General features: G+C 35.9%; 1 protein-coding gene across 1 annotated transcript in view; it reads right to left on the reverse strand.

Moving 5' to 3' along the window:
* The window catches only part of DPYD (dihydropyrimidine dehydrogenase), a 931,708-nt gene that overhangs the window by 549,845 nt on the left and 364,630 nt on the right, over positions 1–17,233 (reverse strand). The window contains exon 9 of the mRNA XM_069598442.1: positions 1,541–1,648. Within this exon, the coding sequence (XP_069454543.1) occupies positions 1,541–1,648 (108 nt within the window). The remainder of the gene's footprint in view (positions 1–1,540; positions 1,649–17,233) is intronic.

Raw genomic sequence — 17,233 nt, forward strand, 5'->3', positions numbered from 1 at the left:
TCATAGTCAATACCTTTAACTTCTTTTTTTTTTCTTTCTAGAAGGATATCTATAACACATTTTGAAGAGTTTGAGTCTTAAGAAGCTGGAATCAACCAATTAAAACTCTGTCAAAGTTGTGATGTGTATTTTTAACTTAATGCCATTAAGGTTTTTTTTTTTAGAAGGAAAACAGTGATCCTTGTGATCTGGGTTAATAATCTGCAGTATTTCATTACAACATTTTATTTAGATATCATAAGATTTCTAATGTGTAGCCCTGCTGTATATTATATTTGGTAAATCTTGAAAATTAACATGCTGAGTATGTTCCCTTTATGTAACTGAAGAATTTCTAAGAATTATTTTCTTCAAATAGTTAAAACAAAACTTTATCCCTTTGTTTTTTAAATTTTGTTGCTTTTCCCTGGTTTTGTTTGTAAAATTGAACAATAAAAAACATTAATCTCCAAGTGAGCATTTTTCAACAGCATTTATATAAAGATTCAATGTCCACATGAAGATTCTTTTAAAAAAGTGAAAGGTGTTTGCTACATATTAGTAGCATTGTATTATTGGATTAAATAAAATTGCTGACAAGATAAATTACTATAATTTTTGAAATGGTACCACAGATAACTTAGTGTTATCATTTTGCTTGAAAGTTTCTGTTTGGGGTTCCATAATTAGCCCTCTGTAACTCTCAAATACGTACTATGTGTGCTAAGATATTTTTGCTTCCCTAGCAAGCATCATGTTCTCTAGGAAGAAAAAGATGAAGATGTACACAACTTTAGCTGTAAAATTCTGCAGATTGATCTAAGCGAGGCAGTTTCTTATATTTTTCAATTTTAGGAGCATAAATGTAAGTTCGTATGTTTTCGGTAGGTAATTATATGTTAGAACAGCTTAAAGTTCAGAATTCTTTAAAAGTATATATTTAAGGAGTTTGGCTATTGGTTTTTAGGGAATACCCTGTAGTTTCTTTCTCACTAAGATGATGACTCCAGCCCAGTCACAGCAGAAGAGAAGCATAGCTTCCGGTTCGTCTTCCTGTGGTATGTGAAGTGATAGCTCACAGAGACTAGGTATTAGGGTATTAATCAAAATGTTTTACTCTAATTTCATAAAACTGTGGTTTAAGGAGGGACTGAATCTTTCTGCTTGTGTGGATACAAATAAAACAAGACACGATCACTTGCCCCATTTTAAAACAAACAAACAAAAATAGTTCCCAAAGTGAAGTTGCTGCAGTTTCTTGTAAGAACACCTTCTGATGTTTGTTAAGACACTCTTATTTTGAAGCAACTTTTCATAATGCAATTTAGACCTGTATATAATACAATGAAAAATCCTTCTGATGAGGTTTGATTAGGAGGATGGACAATTATGTGATTCTGGCTAACAATCATATCAGATTTTTTTTATTTTTCTTACCTTGCTATTATGAAAAGATGAACAGGAGATCTGGAAATTTTCCCACTGAGCCTGGATTTAACATAATTGTATAATACATATAACAACATAGGCAATATTAGGAATAGAAGACAATTGGTGATACCTGGTTTACTGCTTTTGGCTACAAGAGGCAGAAAGTCTTTGGAAGTGTAAAACCCCTGGTCCTGTGTCAGGCCTTGGAATATGTGATCCTTCTTGGGTTCTGGCAAACCTAAGTAATACAAATTTATAAAATATTATTAGCAAGAGGAGTCACTTTTCTTACAGACCATTAGAAAGAAAGTAGAAAGCTACAGTCATTAAAATGATGTGGTTCTATAAGAAAAAAAAATGTAAGCGAATTAACATAAAAGTGTACATAACACAATGTAACAGACCTCAGAGTGTACGTTTGATATATAATTTTTGTACTTGATAAATAACTTGTACTTTTGATGTATATGTAAAGCATACATCATAAATCACAGATTTATATACACATAAAAACGTGGATGCCCACATATAGTGTTAAGAGGGAAATCAGCTTATATTCTTTCCTCATAACATAAATAAAAATAATATTTCTAAGTATTAAAGTGCTAAGTATAAAAAATTCTTCACAAAAACTAAATGAAAATATGGATTTGTATTTATCTAGTTCCTGAATATAGAAGCTAACTATAAGAGGAAAAAAAGACTAAAAGACTTCAAAGGAAAACAGAGTTTTACCACAAAAATTCAACTACTTCTACATTTCAAAATATACACAAATTAAATAGTAAATGATTAACTAGAAGACTATTTTGACAAATGTCTTTTCTATATAAAGACATTTCTCAATTTTAATAAGAAACATATTCTCAATAGAAGGATAAACAAACGATAATAAAAATAGGATAAAAAAATACAGCTTATAAGCACCAAAAATCTTAAACCCTTTAGTAATATAAGAACTGTCAGTTAAAACAATAAGATATGATTTTTCTTCTATAAAAAGGAAAAGATTTAAGAAAACTACACCATACAGCAAGGTTAAAAATGGGATTTGTTATGCCCCTTTGATAGAAATTTAGTAGAAACTGGTGCTCAACTTCTAAAAAAAGTTTTGAATCTATCATAAGAAAACACTAAGACATGCAAATAAAGGTTTAATGTACAAAAATGGTAATTGCAAAAAAAAAAAAAGCAAAGAGAGAGACAAAGAAAGGATAGTGGAATACAAAAATGTCAACCAAATGAATAATACAGTTTTATTTTAAGAAAAGAAAAAGATTATAGAACAAAATGTAGTTATTAAAACAAACATTTGAAAAATGAGGTAACAGATTGCAGTAAAAAAAAAAATTTAAATAAACCAGCAGGACACAAAGCATTGTATATTCAAGTTTTGTAACCTGAATAGTGATCATTTCTGGGAGTGGGATTAAAGATATTCCATTGTGGTTTTTTTTTCCTTATTTGCCAAATGGTCTGTAATATTCATGTATCAACTAATTAGGAAATAATTGCCAACAGTCTGAAAAGAATATGAATAGGCAGCTAAAATGTTTTCAAACTATGATTAAAACAAATCTGATAGCTTTCACTCCACTACAGGAAAGCTTTTCATCTCAATTCTATAAGGGAGAAATTTAAGTTTAATGTTATTTACTATCTAAAATTCAGTCAACCAATAGGCCATTCCAGAGAAGCAGGAGTTTATTTCAGACTTAAATGAAGGGCAATGGTAGTTGTTGGTGGACACAAAGAGCAAAAAGCATGGTGTAAGGGATGAGTTTTGTTGTGTGAGATAAGGTAGATACTATATTTGACCTGAAAACTGAATGGGCCTTGTGGATTGAGTTTGTAGCCAGCAATAAACCACTCCTGTCCCTTCAAATTAAATCAAACATTTTTTCTTCCCTGTCCATCACCTCCTCCATTTACTCCCTGAAAACATTTGCCTTTTGTATTTAGATTATTCTAAAAGCATTATTTTAAGTCATTTTAATTATTTAAGAAAGTTAGACAAATCATTTGACTTGCCTTTGTCTTACTTCTCTATAAATGAAAGGAGGATAAGTTTATTTCTTCATTTGCTGACATTGATGAATATAGTTTAGTCTATTTGTAACATGGCAACTATTACATAGATGTGTGGTTATTAATGTAATTATTTTAGAAAGATTGAGATGGGATGGATACAGTTACATAAATAAGAGGTGACTAAGTACTTGAAGATCCTAATAACAAAATAATTTTTCTCAAAAGTTATTAAGATGATTGTAGTTTAAGCTACATCTGATTAGTCAAAGGAACATAAATCATTTTATATACATCTATATAAATAGACATATGTCTATATAAATATGACATGTCTATATAAATAGACATATTTAAATAATGACCTATATTTAAATAATGACCTATATATTTAAATAATGACCTATATATGTCTATATAAATAGACATATTTAAATAATGACCTGTCACCCCTCTTATATTACTATACCACAGAGATTGTGTATGTTCTATGATACTCATTTTCTCATTTTCCTGTTAAAAACCAATAAACAATAAGGAAAATAATGTGAAGTGTTTTGCAGTTTCAAGGTGATATGATAAGGAAAAATGCTTGAGGCAGATCAAAAACAAAGCACAGAGAATGTAAGTGGTGGATAAGAATTCCACAGTTTCTGGTAACAAAGTCTAAGATCATTCCTTTACTAACTCCTAATCTGATCTTTTTCACTATTTGCTAGGACTAAGGCAAAATGGAGATTTACATCTGTGCTTAATTTCTACAGACCCACTGCTGAAATAACTGTTCTATAAAGAAATGCAAGGCATTCTTATTAAGTGCACTAGCTGACCCACAGAAATGATGACTTTTTTTTCTCTCCACAAAAATTATTTCATGAGAAAAAAAGCTTTGGTAAAATTTAAATTTCTCTTTTTCACTTGAATCGGACACTGACAAAAATGACTGTGTTTCCTGTTTTCACCCCACTCTGCATTTATCACTGTAATGAATTTAACATTTACTAGCTCAGATTCTCCCTGTAAATGTTCAGGAGGGCACCAGTTATATCCTGACCTATAGATATCGGCTTGAGGAAAGGAAAAATGAGTCAGTAACTAGACAGGGTCATTATGACTGGGTTATCTCTGCAGCCTATTTAGCCACAGCCCAGTTCATGCACACTTTCAGATTCCCAAGGTCCATGGAGCCCTTCTCTCCCACCTGGGTGGCAGGTCATCCAATAGGACCATGTATCTGAACCTCTTCTCACAGACTCTCAGGTAGTCCAGCCCAGCTGGCAGAAGTACCCTAATCCTCTGCTAACCATGATGGCCGTTGGGTGATTAGAAACAGGGTTTTGTCATCAGACTTTGACTGAATTCGTCCTCTCCCATATTTCCTGATTGTAATTTTCTATAAGTTTCTACGCTAGTTTTATGTATACCTAGCTAAGTATGCCTGTCAAAGTATCAACCAAACACTAATCTAGGTATAACTGTGAAGGCTATAGATATAGCTAATATTTATAATCACTTGATTTTAAGTAAAGGAGATTTCTTCAATAACCTGGGTAGGCCTCATCCAATAAGTTCAAGGTCTTAAGAACAAAAAATGTTGTTTTTTGTTGACAGAAGAAGAAGTTCTGTCTGTCTGCTGACCTGACCTGTACCTTTCAGATTTGTCAGCTTCCACAACTGCATAAGCTGAATTTTTCAAATAAATCATACCACTCTTTCTATCTTATATTTCCTAAAGTTTTTATCATTTGAGAGAGCCCTGAAATAATTCATTACTCTCTATGATCTTCTACCTCTGCATTTCTAAAACAGGAATAGTAATTATATTATCCCATATATGTGAGATTTAAAGGAATATCTACCTATCTATAACCTAGTACATAGTGAATGCTCAATAAATATTAGCTATTAAGATAGGGTTAGCTGTGAAAAGGGAGAAGGCAATGGCATCCCACTCCAGTACTCTTGCCTGGAAAATCCCATGGACGGAGAAGCCTGGCAGGCTGCAGTCCATGGGGTCGCTAGGAGTCAGACACAACTGAGCAACTCTACTTTCGCTTTTCACTTTCATGCATTGGAGAAGGAATTGGCAACCCACTCTAGTGTTCTTGCCTGGAGAATCCCAGGGACGGGGGAGCCTGGTGGGCTACCGTCTCTGGGGTCGCACAGAGTCGGACATGGCTGAAGCGACTTAGCAGCAGCAGCAGCAGCAGCAGCTGTGAAAAGAAGGGAAGAGAAAAGTAAAGGAGAAAAGGAAAGATATACCCGTTTGAATGCAGAGTTCCAAAGAATAGCAAGGAGAGATAAGAAAGCCTTCCTCAGCGATCAATGCAAAGAAATAGAGGAAAACAATAGAATGGGAAAGACCAGAGATCTCTTCAAAAAAATTAGAGATACCGAGGGAACATTTAATGCAAAGATGGGCTCAATAAAGGACAGAAATGGTATGGACCCAACAGAAGCAGAGTTGGACTATAAAGAAAGCTGAGTGCAGAAGAATTGATGCTTTTGAACTGTGGTCTTGGAGAATGCTCTTGAGAGTCCCTTGGACTGCAAGGAGATCCACCCAGTACATCCTAGAGGAGATCAGTCCTGGGTGTTGAGGCTGAAACTCCAATACTTTGGCAACCTGATGCAAAGAGCTGACTCATTGGAAAAGACCCTGATGCTGGGAAAGATTGAGGGCAGGAGGAGAAGGGGACAGGAGAAGAGGATGAGATGGTTGGATGGCATCACCGACTTGATGGACATGGGTTTGGATGAATTCCAGGAGTTGGCGATGGACAGGGAGGCCTGGAGTGCTGCGGTTCATGGGGATGCAAGGAGTCAGGTATGATTGAGAGACTGAACTGATTATTTGGTACTTTCTTTTTTTTTTTTTTTCAAATTCCACATCTTGTGGAAAGGAAGGAATAAAGCTTAAATCAAAGTAAAGTATTAAACTTTAGCAAATTTAAACAAAGTGCTACAAAAGAAGAAAAATGAAGCAACCTTAAGTGAAATATGAAAGATAATGAAACTTGCAAATACCCATCTATCAAAGGAAGATTTCCCTGAGAGTAGGAGGCATATTAATAAATAAAGTACATGTCTATACTAAGATGATTTCAAAATGGCACTGAAATGACTTTTTAATTCATTTTTCAGTGGGAAGAAGGAGGTTCATGGATAAAGAGAAATTGACAAAGATTTTACAAACAAAACAGCTCAGTAATAATATATGTATAGTGTTCTTTGTCTTTCAATAAGGCCAGATAGTTTCCTTGTTCCCCTAGAATAGTTACAGAAGTTTTTGGTTTTTCAGCATGTATTTATACAAAGGAACACCTTCTTAAGAAACACTGAAAGACTATCATTTTCAATTCTCCAAAAAGAGAAAAGACAGAAAATTTTGCTTACATTACAGAAAATCTGACTTAACATGTATTGATTATTTACATGCACTGTTTTAAGTGTCCGACTTATAGGCAGGTGATTTTTATATACAAACTCATTTAATTTTCCAAACAACTCTGTAAGACAACTCTTTATTATCTGCATTGCAGATATGAGAATTCTCATGAACATAAAGATTAAGTAACTCTGTGGAAGGTCATAGAAGAAGGAAGTGGCAATGCCAGTTTTTAACCTGGACGATCTGACTATAGAGTGTGTATGCTTGAACTTGAAAATGCTGCCTTTGCCATATACAAGGTTATAAATTAGGCCGTGTTATAATGCGTTGCTACATAACAAGTGATACCTAAATTAATCATTCAACTTTTGTGTTAAGATTCACTGTAAAGCTCTGGATACATATACAACACAGAATGTTCCGCCCTAGTGGGAGAGAAAAGATTGGCTGCTTCTCTAGACTGTCTTTGTTTTGTGGTTACTTTCTCTAGCATAATTCCTTTCCAAAATGTTTTCCTCCTTTAGTGTATTCCTCTTGGCTGTCTACTGGTTATTTTTTCAATGATTTGATATTCTTTGAAATTTGTATCTCTGCTTTGTTTCTGAAGCATCTCCCTCTGGAACAACTACGGGATAAACAACAGCAGGGTATACAGTAAATTATTTTTGCTCCATATTAAGTTCTACACAAATTCAATGAACATTAACATGATATTAAATATTCTGCTTCATGTTACCATCTAGTAGGTAATAGAGGAGGAATAAGTTTCAAAGGATGAGTCTTCATAGCTATTGTAGGATGTGCATGTTTATGAATTTCTCAGATTTTATATGCAATATCTGCGTGTGTTACTGGGTCCCTTATTCAGTGTTAATTGATTTGTGCAAGCATTAGTGTGATGCCTCTCATTCGAATGACAGCTAAGCTGAAATGGGAAAGATGGTGACCAGATAGACCTGTCACTGGAGACAGCCTCACACATCCCACAGAAGTGGAGAAGACAGCACAGAACACTGTGAGACTGCCTCAGGTACCTGGCAAAAGTGGTTTACGAGAAGAGGCAATACTCTAGGATACTGAACTGTCTCGGCAGGTTCTTCAAGTCTTGTTATTTCACACAAGTGCTTTGTTAATAAGATTTTAGTAGACACATAAAATCCCACTGACTATGTCCTCCTCTCAAGTTTACTGGCTGCACACAGCAAAATGTAGCTGATGGTGAACGTCCTAAGTGTTTGACTTTACCAAGTACTTCTGTATCTGAGACCTTGTTTTCTTCTCAAAGAAGATAGCATGTTGTGTGATTTCAGTCCTCACCGCTAAGCCTGGTTCGGGGAATGGTGCTGCATTAGGAAGAACAATAACATGTGAAGATTAAACATGGATTCATTAAACAAACTCTAAGGGACACTAAGCTATCTACCACAGCTATGCACCTGTGCCTCTATAAGAACTGCTCCTGTGTAACCACTGGTTTTATTTCTGTTTATTAAATCTTTTTAAAGTATCTTAACGTCAACTTACTTATTTCTAGCATTTGTAAACACAGCATACCGAATAAGAGTGAAACTTCTAAGTCATTTCTGCATTAAAATTCTAGTTTTAGCACTTACTGGCAATTATGACCTTGGGCAAGCAAATTATTCTTTCTGGGCAGCTGCAGCCTCATCTTAGGTTTGTTAGGAGAATAAATGAAAACAATATATGTAAAGCTCTTTGCATAGATGTGAAATTCATGTTTCCTTCTATTTATATTCTTTCCCTGAAAGCCTTTGTTTAATATAATCAAATGATACATTTGGCTAGATATAAATTAAATGCTCATCTCATCCATGATATACACAGTTAACACTCCTGCACATTTAAACTGTCAGTACTGGACAGATTGGTTAGAATTATTAGGTAAGAAAATAGTCATGAGCAACGAGGGGTGGCCTAGCCCAAAAAGGTGCAAATTGATCTCTTCATCCCAACCCAGACAGGCCTAGGAGAGCGCAGAGATATGCTACAAAATAACCACAGAGACTTTTCCAGTTCTGGAACATGATCTAGGCACACAATGAATATCAAACTAACCACAGGGGCTTCCTCAAGTAACCTTCAGTTCAGTTCAGTTCAGTCCAGTCGCTCAGTCGTGTCCAACTCTTTGCAACCCCATGAATCACAGCACTCCAGGCCTCTCTGTCCATCACCAACTCCCGGAGTTTACCCAAACTCATGTCCATCAAGTTGCTGATGCCATCCAGCCATCTCATCCTCAGTCGTCCCCTTCTCTTCCTTCCCCCAATCCCTTCCAGAACCTTAGGCAGCTAGAAGATCCTTCAGTTCAGTTTTCAGTTCAGTCATTCAGTCCTGTCTAACTCTTTGAGACCCCATAGACTGCAACATGCCACGCTTTCCTGTCCATCACCAACTCCTGGAACTTAATCAAACTCACGTCAATTGAGTGGGTGATGCCATTCAACCATCTCATCCTCTGTCATCCCCTTCTCCCGCCTTCAATCCTTCCTAACATCAGGTCTTTTCCAATGAGTCAGTTCTTTGCATCAGGTGACCAAAGCACTGGAGCTTCAACTTCAGCATCAGTCCTTCCAATGAATATTCAGGACTGATTTCCTTTAGGATTAACTGATTTGACCTCCTTGCAGTCCAAGGGACTCTCAAGACTCTTCTCCAACACCACAGTTCAAAAGCATCAATTCTTTGGCACTCAGCTTTCTTTATGGTCCAACAATCTTACATACATAACTACTGGAAAAACCATAGCTTTGACTATATAGACCTTTGTTGGCAAAATAATGTCTCTGCTTTTTAATATGCTGTCTATGTTGGCCATAGCTTTTCTTCCAAGGAGCAAGCATCTTTTAATTTCATGGCTGAAGTCACCATCTGAAGTGGTTTTGGAGCCCAAGAAAATAAAGTCTGTCACTGTTTCCATTATTTTTCCATCTATTTGACATAAAGTGATGGGACCAGATGCTATGATCTTAAGTTTTTTGAATGTTGAGTTTTAAGACAGGTTTTCACTATCCTCTTTCGTCAAGAGGCTCTTTAGTTCTCTTCTCTTCCTGCCATAAGGGTGGTATCATCTGCATATCTGAGGTTATTGATGTTTCTCCTGCAATCTTGATTCCAGCTTGTGTTTCATCCAGCCTGGCATTTCACATAATATAGTCTCCATATAAGTTAAATGAGCAGAGTGACAATATACAGCCTATATGGCTCTCAAATTAATTTCTTTAATGTATCTATGTTTTATTAAGCCATAATTGAAGCATATTAGTTTTAGGTGTACAACGTGATTCAATATTTGTATATACTGCAAAATGATTACCACAGTAAGTCAAGTTAACTGTCTTGCTTTTAGAATGAAGATATTCCTGACTTACTTACATATGGGATTGTTCTGAAAATGAGGTAGAAAATTATGCATAAAAGCACTTTGGAAGGTTTTTTTCTAAAAAGCACTCTGACTAAATCTAAAATAACATTCACGTGTAAGCTATTATTACACGTCCAATAAAATTCAAAAGGTCTTCCCTGATAGCTCAGCTGGTAAACAATCTGCCTACAATGCATGAGATCTGGGTCCAGTCCCTGGGTTGGGAAGATCCCCTGGAGATAGGTAAGGGTACCCACTCCAGTATTCTGACCTGGAGAATTCCAAGGACTGTATAGTCCAGGGGTATCAAAGAGTCAGACATGACTGAGTCACTTTCACTTTCACTTTCAAAATACAAAAACAGTGGATAATAAAGACTCATATTATAATAGATTCATAGTACACACTTTCACAAACAGAAAATATTGTAGTTAATTATAAGAAGGTATTTAAATGGCTGTATATAGATATGTAAATGTAGGAATGAGTCATAAATTCGTATATTTGTGGACATACATGTTTATATAATTATAATTTCTAATTATATAATTAGAAAAAGGAAACTATTTCCATATCAAGCCTGAACAGTTGAGATTACAATATGGAAGTAAAATATTCTTTTCAAGGGCCTAAGCATTTTACAATTCCACAATGGATTATAAAGGTCTTCATCTCACTTAAAAATCATTTATATGGCTCAAAGGATTTATATCTTATTTCCAAGGGAAAACAGTGCCATAAGGGTTATCATTCTAGGATCTATATATTGACTGGAAAGAGGACAGATCAATGATGCCCTATTGTGATTCTTTTCTCAATAAAACTCCCCTTCTTTTTTCCACAGTCCCACTGTAAATATGTTTAGCTCTGAGTGTTCAGACTGAATTCAGAAAGAATGGAGTGATTCTATATAATACATATGAAATCAGATCACCATGCATCACAATAGTATTCATTTCACTGATTTTTAAATTCCCATTAAACATCTGTTCTGTATAACCACAGTCTAGTCCTTCTCTATGTGACCGACCACAAGCATTAATTGTATGGATCACATAATTTATTAGAGCATAGCAAGATGAAGACTTTCAAAAAATATTATGAATGAAATCATCTCATATTTTTTCCCATTTCACAAGGTCTTTTTCTGTACAAAAACATATAACAATAATGACATCCAGAACTAAGAGAAGTAATGAACCTTCATATAATTTTGGATAGAGGCTAAACTAAGATCTTTTTACTGGGGGTGGGGGGGGGGGGGCGGGGAGCATTGGAGAAGAGAATAAAGTAAACAAACATAATAATTCCTACAACATTACAAATGCATTTCACTTTGGTTTTATGATTTCATGTAGAAACTATCTACAAGTTCTATTATACCAATGATAGCAGTACATAAAACTTCATATTAAAACTTAAAATAAAGCTCCAATGTAGAGTTCATATGGGTGACAAACAATACATAAAATAAAGCATTGTATTCACAAGATCAACACATATGAAGTAAACTACTTGAATCCAAGGAGTTAAAATTCTTCTAGAAGATTTTTTAACCTGTTATAAAATATCATAAAATATCTAGCAATTTCATACAACACAACGAGAATACTGCTCACTATGCATTTCATTTGCACTCTCATAATTTTTACTTCTTTTATATATCTGGATAAAATGGAGAGAGAGAGGAAGACTTTATTTCATTAATACAATAATGTCTAAGAATTCAAAGATGGATAAAATATCCTTGAGTGTATTTTACTTTCCTGATAAATAATGCTTATACTTAGGATTGTTAGGTAGTTAGAATAGGAAAAAGGAGTCCAGAATGGCAGTGGCTAAAAGACAAAGAAGGGAAAAGCCCATAGAAATAGAACAAAGGAAGGTCTGAGGACCAGAGTGAGGACCTCAGGTGAAGCAAACATCCTCCTCGTTAGCCCAGTTTACATAGTGCAGGCTCAGAAAGATGTTCTGGGGAGGGAGGTGGGAGGGGGGTTCATGTTTGGGAATGCATGTAAGAATTAAAGATTTTAAAATTTAAAAAATAAAAAACTAAAAATTAAAAAAAAAAAAAAAAAAAAAAAACCATAAAAAGAGGAGCCAAAATTGAGCCTCTGGCTCTCTTCTCTTTGCATCTTTTGGGTCAGCCCGCGCTCACGCCTCAAGGATTTTCCTTTGTTTTCCAAATAAAACTGAGCTGTAACACTGGGTCTGGCTATTGCTTCTAATTTTTGGTATGCTGAGACAGAACCAAGGAAACTACACACTCCCCAGACATCTGTGGTGCCGTTTCTCGTATTTAACCTGGCTGAAACAACCTTGGCCGCGTGAGGCAGAGGCCAAGCACAGCAGAAGCCCAACTCAGCAAAAGCTCCCTCAGTGGAAGCTGAACATGAAGAAAACCCAGCACAGAGGAGGTAACAAGAAGCCCAGCATGCTGGAAACTGGGACAGCAAAAACAAACTCGGCAGAACGTTCATGCAGCTCAGTCTCAGATTCCAGAAGACCTCCAGTTGGGGTAGGAAGTCCTTGCCCCTATGGCTGGAAAGACATGTGGCTAACAAAATTTTAATTCCTTTACAATCTCGCATTTCTTGTTTCCTCAAACCACCCGCACATGGGCAAGCAGCAGTGGGTGCAACTGAGGGACTCTGGAGAGGCTACTCCCCAGTGTGCCCTAAAGGCTCCACTATCCTCTGCATTCTAGTAGCTGTTACTCAAGTGGGTGGGGGTTCTTCTGTCTTTAATTTTCTTTGTGCCAAGGATCAAGCCAATGAAAACTGTGAGTATAGGTCAGGTATTTAGCAGGTTTTCCAGCAAGTTATGAAGAGGATTCCTTGGCATGTTTTTCCCACTGCTTTTTCCTCCCATCCTTCAGTTCTTCTTTTCCAGGACTTGAGCCCAGCCAAAACCCAAGGTGCCTGGTTTTAGAACTTAATGAGGCTCAGGTTCTTGATGTCTCGTTGCCAAAAAAAAATTCAGTGAGAGACACAGTGATAGATGAGAGGTGGATTTGTTCAGATTTAGAGAGAAGCACACTCCACAGGTTGTGGGCCACTGCAGAGGGCCAGTGTGGCCGCCATGGAATGTGGTGTGGAGTCCAAAATGTCAGTGGCTAAAAGACAAAGAAGGGAAAAGCCCACAAAAATAGAAGAAAGGAAGGTCTGAGGACCAGAGTGAGGACCTCAGGTGAAGCAAACAGCCTCCTGGTTACCCTAACTTACATAGGGTAAGCTCAGGGGGAGGAGAAAAAAAAAAAAGAGGAGCCAAAATCGAGCCTCTGGCTCTCTTCTCTTTGCATCTTTTAGGACAGCCTGCCCTCATGCCTCGAGGATGTGTTTTCATTTTCTTCCCAAATAAAACTGAACTGTAACACTGGGTCCATCCATCACGTCAAATTTTTGCTGCGGCGAGACAGAACCGAGGAAATTACACACTCACCTGACAGGATCTACCATATCTATTGTTCTCTATATAAAAGGACACATGAAGGAACCAAAAAAACAAACCAAAATCTTGGACAAAAAAAAAAGATGAAATATTTTTCTTTATATTTTCATAATCTAACTTTCTTATAATTAGAAAAAATTATTTTACTAATTAAAATTTAATTTTAATATAAACATAAGAGCTCATTAAAAGCTCTCTTCCAGAAAAGATATATTAATGTAATTTTCTATTTCTGTCACAAAAGTATACCTAGCCCTTTGATTCTTGGTATTATTTATTAAAGTGTGCTTTATCTCTTGGGCCTTTTCTATTTATTTTCCTCTCTTCTCTCTTCTCTGTTTCTCATTTTCATTTGGCTTTTGCTCTAAAACAATTTCCTTAAATTTTAATCCTCTCATCATGAAGTAAGGGTAAGCAAAAAAATTCAAAGAACATGCCTCAGGCAAAGGTTTTTTCCTTAATGACTGGAACTCTTAGACGGTGTTAGAAAATTACTATTTAGGACTATGTAGTATACTATAGTCCAAAGTAAAGAAATCATTAATAATAAAATACTAAAAGGAACAGTTATATTACAAAATAAATCTACCAGGCTTACAAAGAAAACAAATTTGCAACAGCCACCTGCTGTGGAGATGAGGCAGTAATCTCAACAGCAGGAAATAAAAGAGAAGAGAGGAGAAAAATACAAAAGCACAGACATTAAAAAAGTAATTAAAACACTTATCTCCATCGACATACATAACGAAAAAAACCCTCAACCAGCCACCTAAAAACATACTCTATTGAACTGCACAGCAGGAAATAGCATTAAAGCTGCCACCATAAACACACATTCTGTAGAAGGGAGAAGACCCCTTTAAAAACGTAATCTCAAAAGTATTACTAATGTGTTAATCACCAGTAAATGTACCTCACATTCATTGCATTGTATTAGTTACCTTCTCAAAGATATTTTTAATTTCATTTCTACACTTTTTATTCAAATAAATTCTTAACTATAGGTCCCGGTAACCTTTTTACTTGTAATCTTTCTAATGAATTTTACAACTATATTGTGAGGCTAAAGTATTCTGCATTATCAAAAACTTTATGCAAAACATTTTAATATAACATGCATTTAGATAATGCAGTAAAACTATGTCCTTTAAAGCCAAAATCATCTTTGCTATAGTACTGAAATAAAGAGTGAAACACAATGCAAGAGTTGAGGTCATGGATTATGGATTAAAACTGAAAAGAAAGCCAAAAATCATTCTGAATTACTCAAGTATGCCCTGGCCTTCAAAGCTCTGCAAAGTGAAACAATACAAGTTTAAGCAAACAAGTGGCAGACTTTAAAATAAAGACCATGCACTAAATGTGCCTGGTGACTCTCTCAGCTGCTGAAAGTTGTTTCTTCATCTATGTAGTTCTCCACAGGCATGTCTGTGAAACAAGACATCTGACAAGAGAGCTGCCTGATTCAGACTCAAAAGACTTCTAATGGACTTCTGACCTTTACTTTTAAGCTATTAGCTATAAGCTCATGCCCAAATCATTAAATTTTAAACCTCAGTTTTCTCATCTTTGAAATCAGAACAATCACAAAAGTGCATTTCCTTACAGAAATTTCCTGCTACATGGACAAGTAAGCATAATGCAGCTCTATACTGCTGAAACAACTTAATTTTACATGTAGAAAAGCAATTCATAATTATAAATATTGGTTTTGCTATCATATAATTAATCTTTTAATTATGCATTTTGTTCTTTACTCAAATGATATATTTCTGAGGAAATTTATTTATCTTCCTCTAAATCACTACTGTGGTTTTATAAATCTTACAAGAAACACTTACCTCAGATTTTTTTTTAAGAAATGTATATAAGAAAAACATTAAATTATTTCCAAGATTAAATACACTTGGAATGCATTTAGTACTACTGGTATATTGCTGAGCTAAGAGTCTTGAAATCAGAATACCTGTCTAGGAATTCAGAAAATTCCACAAAGTAATAATTTTCCAAGGACATTCTTTACGGATAGACATGGTCAACCATTTCAGAAACACATGGTTGACTTTGAACCTCAATTTGTTCATCCACAAAATATGCAGATTATCTAGAAACCAAGTTTTGAAACTTGCTTGTGTTTCTCAAAGAATCCAAGACTATGAAATGTATCTTTGTACATATGTGCATTTATCATATATGTGTGCAGAGGGTTCATACCTTTCATTACATACCCAAAGGAGCCTGCAACTCAAAAATGCTTGAAGAATCATATTCACCAAGATTAATTCAACTATATCATACCATTTGGGGCTTCCCTGGTGGCTCAAATGGTAAAGAACCTGCCTGCCATGCAGAAGACCCGGGTTTGATCCCTGGTTTGGGAAGATCCCCTGGAAAAGGGAATGGCAACCCACTCAGTATTCTTGCCTGGAAAATCCCATGGACAGAGGAGCCTGGTGGGCTACCATCCAGGGGGTCACAAAGAGTCAGACACGACTGATAGTCTAAACACACATACTGTATCATTTATCCAACTGCCATTCCAAGCACATGAAGTGCAGTCTCAAATGCCAAAATCTAATGTAATTATCCACACCTAACAACTGCTACACACCATGAATGAATACCAGTTTCTCTAAGAATGTGTAAATATACTAAGGCCTGATAAAATTAAGTAACAGTTTTGACATCAGACATAACTTTGTTCATGTTACTACTCCACTATATATTGACCATATAACTTACATAATGACAGCAACTTAAATTTCAATTCTCAGTTTCCTTATCTATGAAATCAGGTAGATTAACTGAGATAATATATCTTGATAATATGATAAGTGCTTACAATAGTGACTGGCATGTGGTAACACTAATCAAAGAACTGGCTTTTATATATTTTACCTTTCAAAATCCTATTACTTGCAATACCTGAATAATAATTCCATTCTATCATATAAATCAGCCACTAAAAGGAACAAAATAGGATCATTTGTAGAGACATGGATGGACCTGCTGCTGCTGCTGCTAAGTCGCTTCAGCCATGTCTGACTCTGTGCGACCCCAGAGACAGCAGCCCACCAGGCTTCCCTGTCCCTGGGATTCTCCAGGCAAGAACACTGGAGTGGGTTGCCATTTCCTTCTCCAATGCATGAAAGTGAAAAGTGAAAGTGAAGTCACTCAGTCATGTCCAATTCTTCACGACCCCATGGACTGCAGCCTACCAGGCTCCTCTGTCCATGGGATTTTCCAGGCAAGAGTACTGGAATGGGGTGCCATCATGCTCCATGGATGGACCGAGAGACTGTCATATAGAGTGAAGTAAGTCAGAAAAACAAATACGATATACCAATGCATGTATATGGAATCCAGAACATGGCACAGGTGACCTTATTTCTAAGGCAGGAATAGAGGCACAGACATAAAGAACAGACATGCGGACATGGGGGGAAGGGGAGGGTGGGACAAACTGGGAGATTAAGATTGACACATATATACAACCATGTGTAAAATAGAGAGCTAATGGGAACCTGTTATAAAACACAGGAACCTTAGTTAGCTTAGTGCTCTGTGATGAC

The sequence above is a fragment of the Ovis canadensis genome, chromosome 1 (genome assembly GCF_042477335.2).
Source record: "Ovis canadensis isolate MfBH-ARS-UI-01 breed Bighorn chromosome 1, ARS-UI_OviCan_v2, whole genome shotgun sequence".
NCBI lineage: Eukaryota > Metazoa > Chordata > Mammalia > Artiodactyla > Bovidae > Ovis > Ovis canadensis.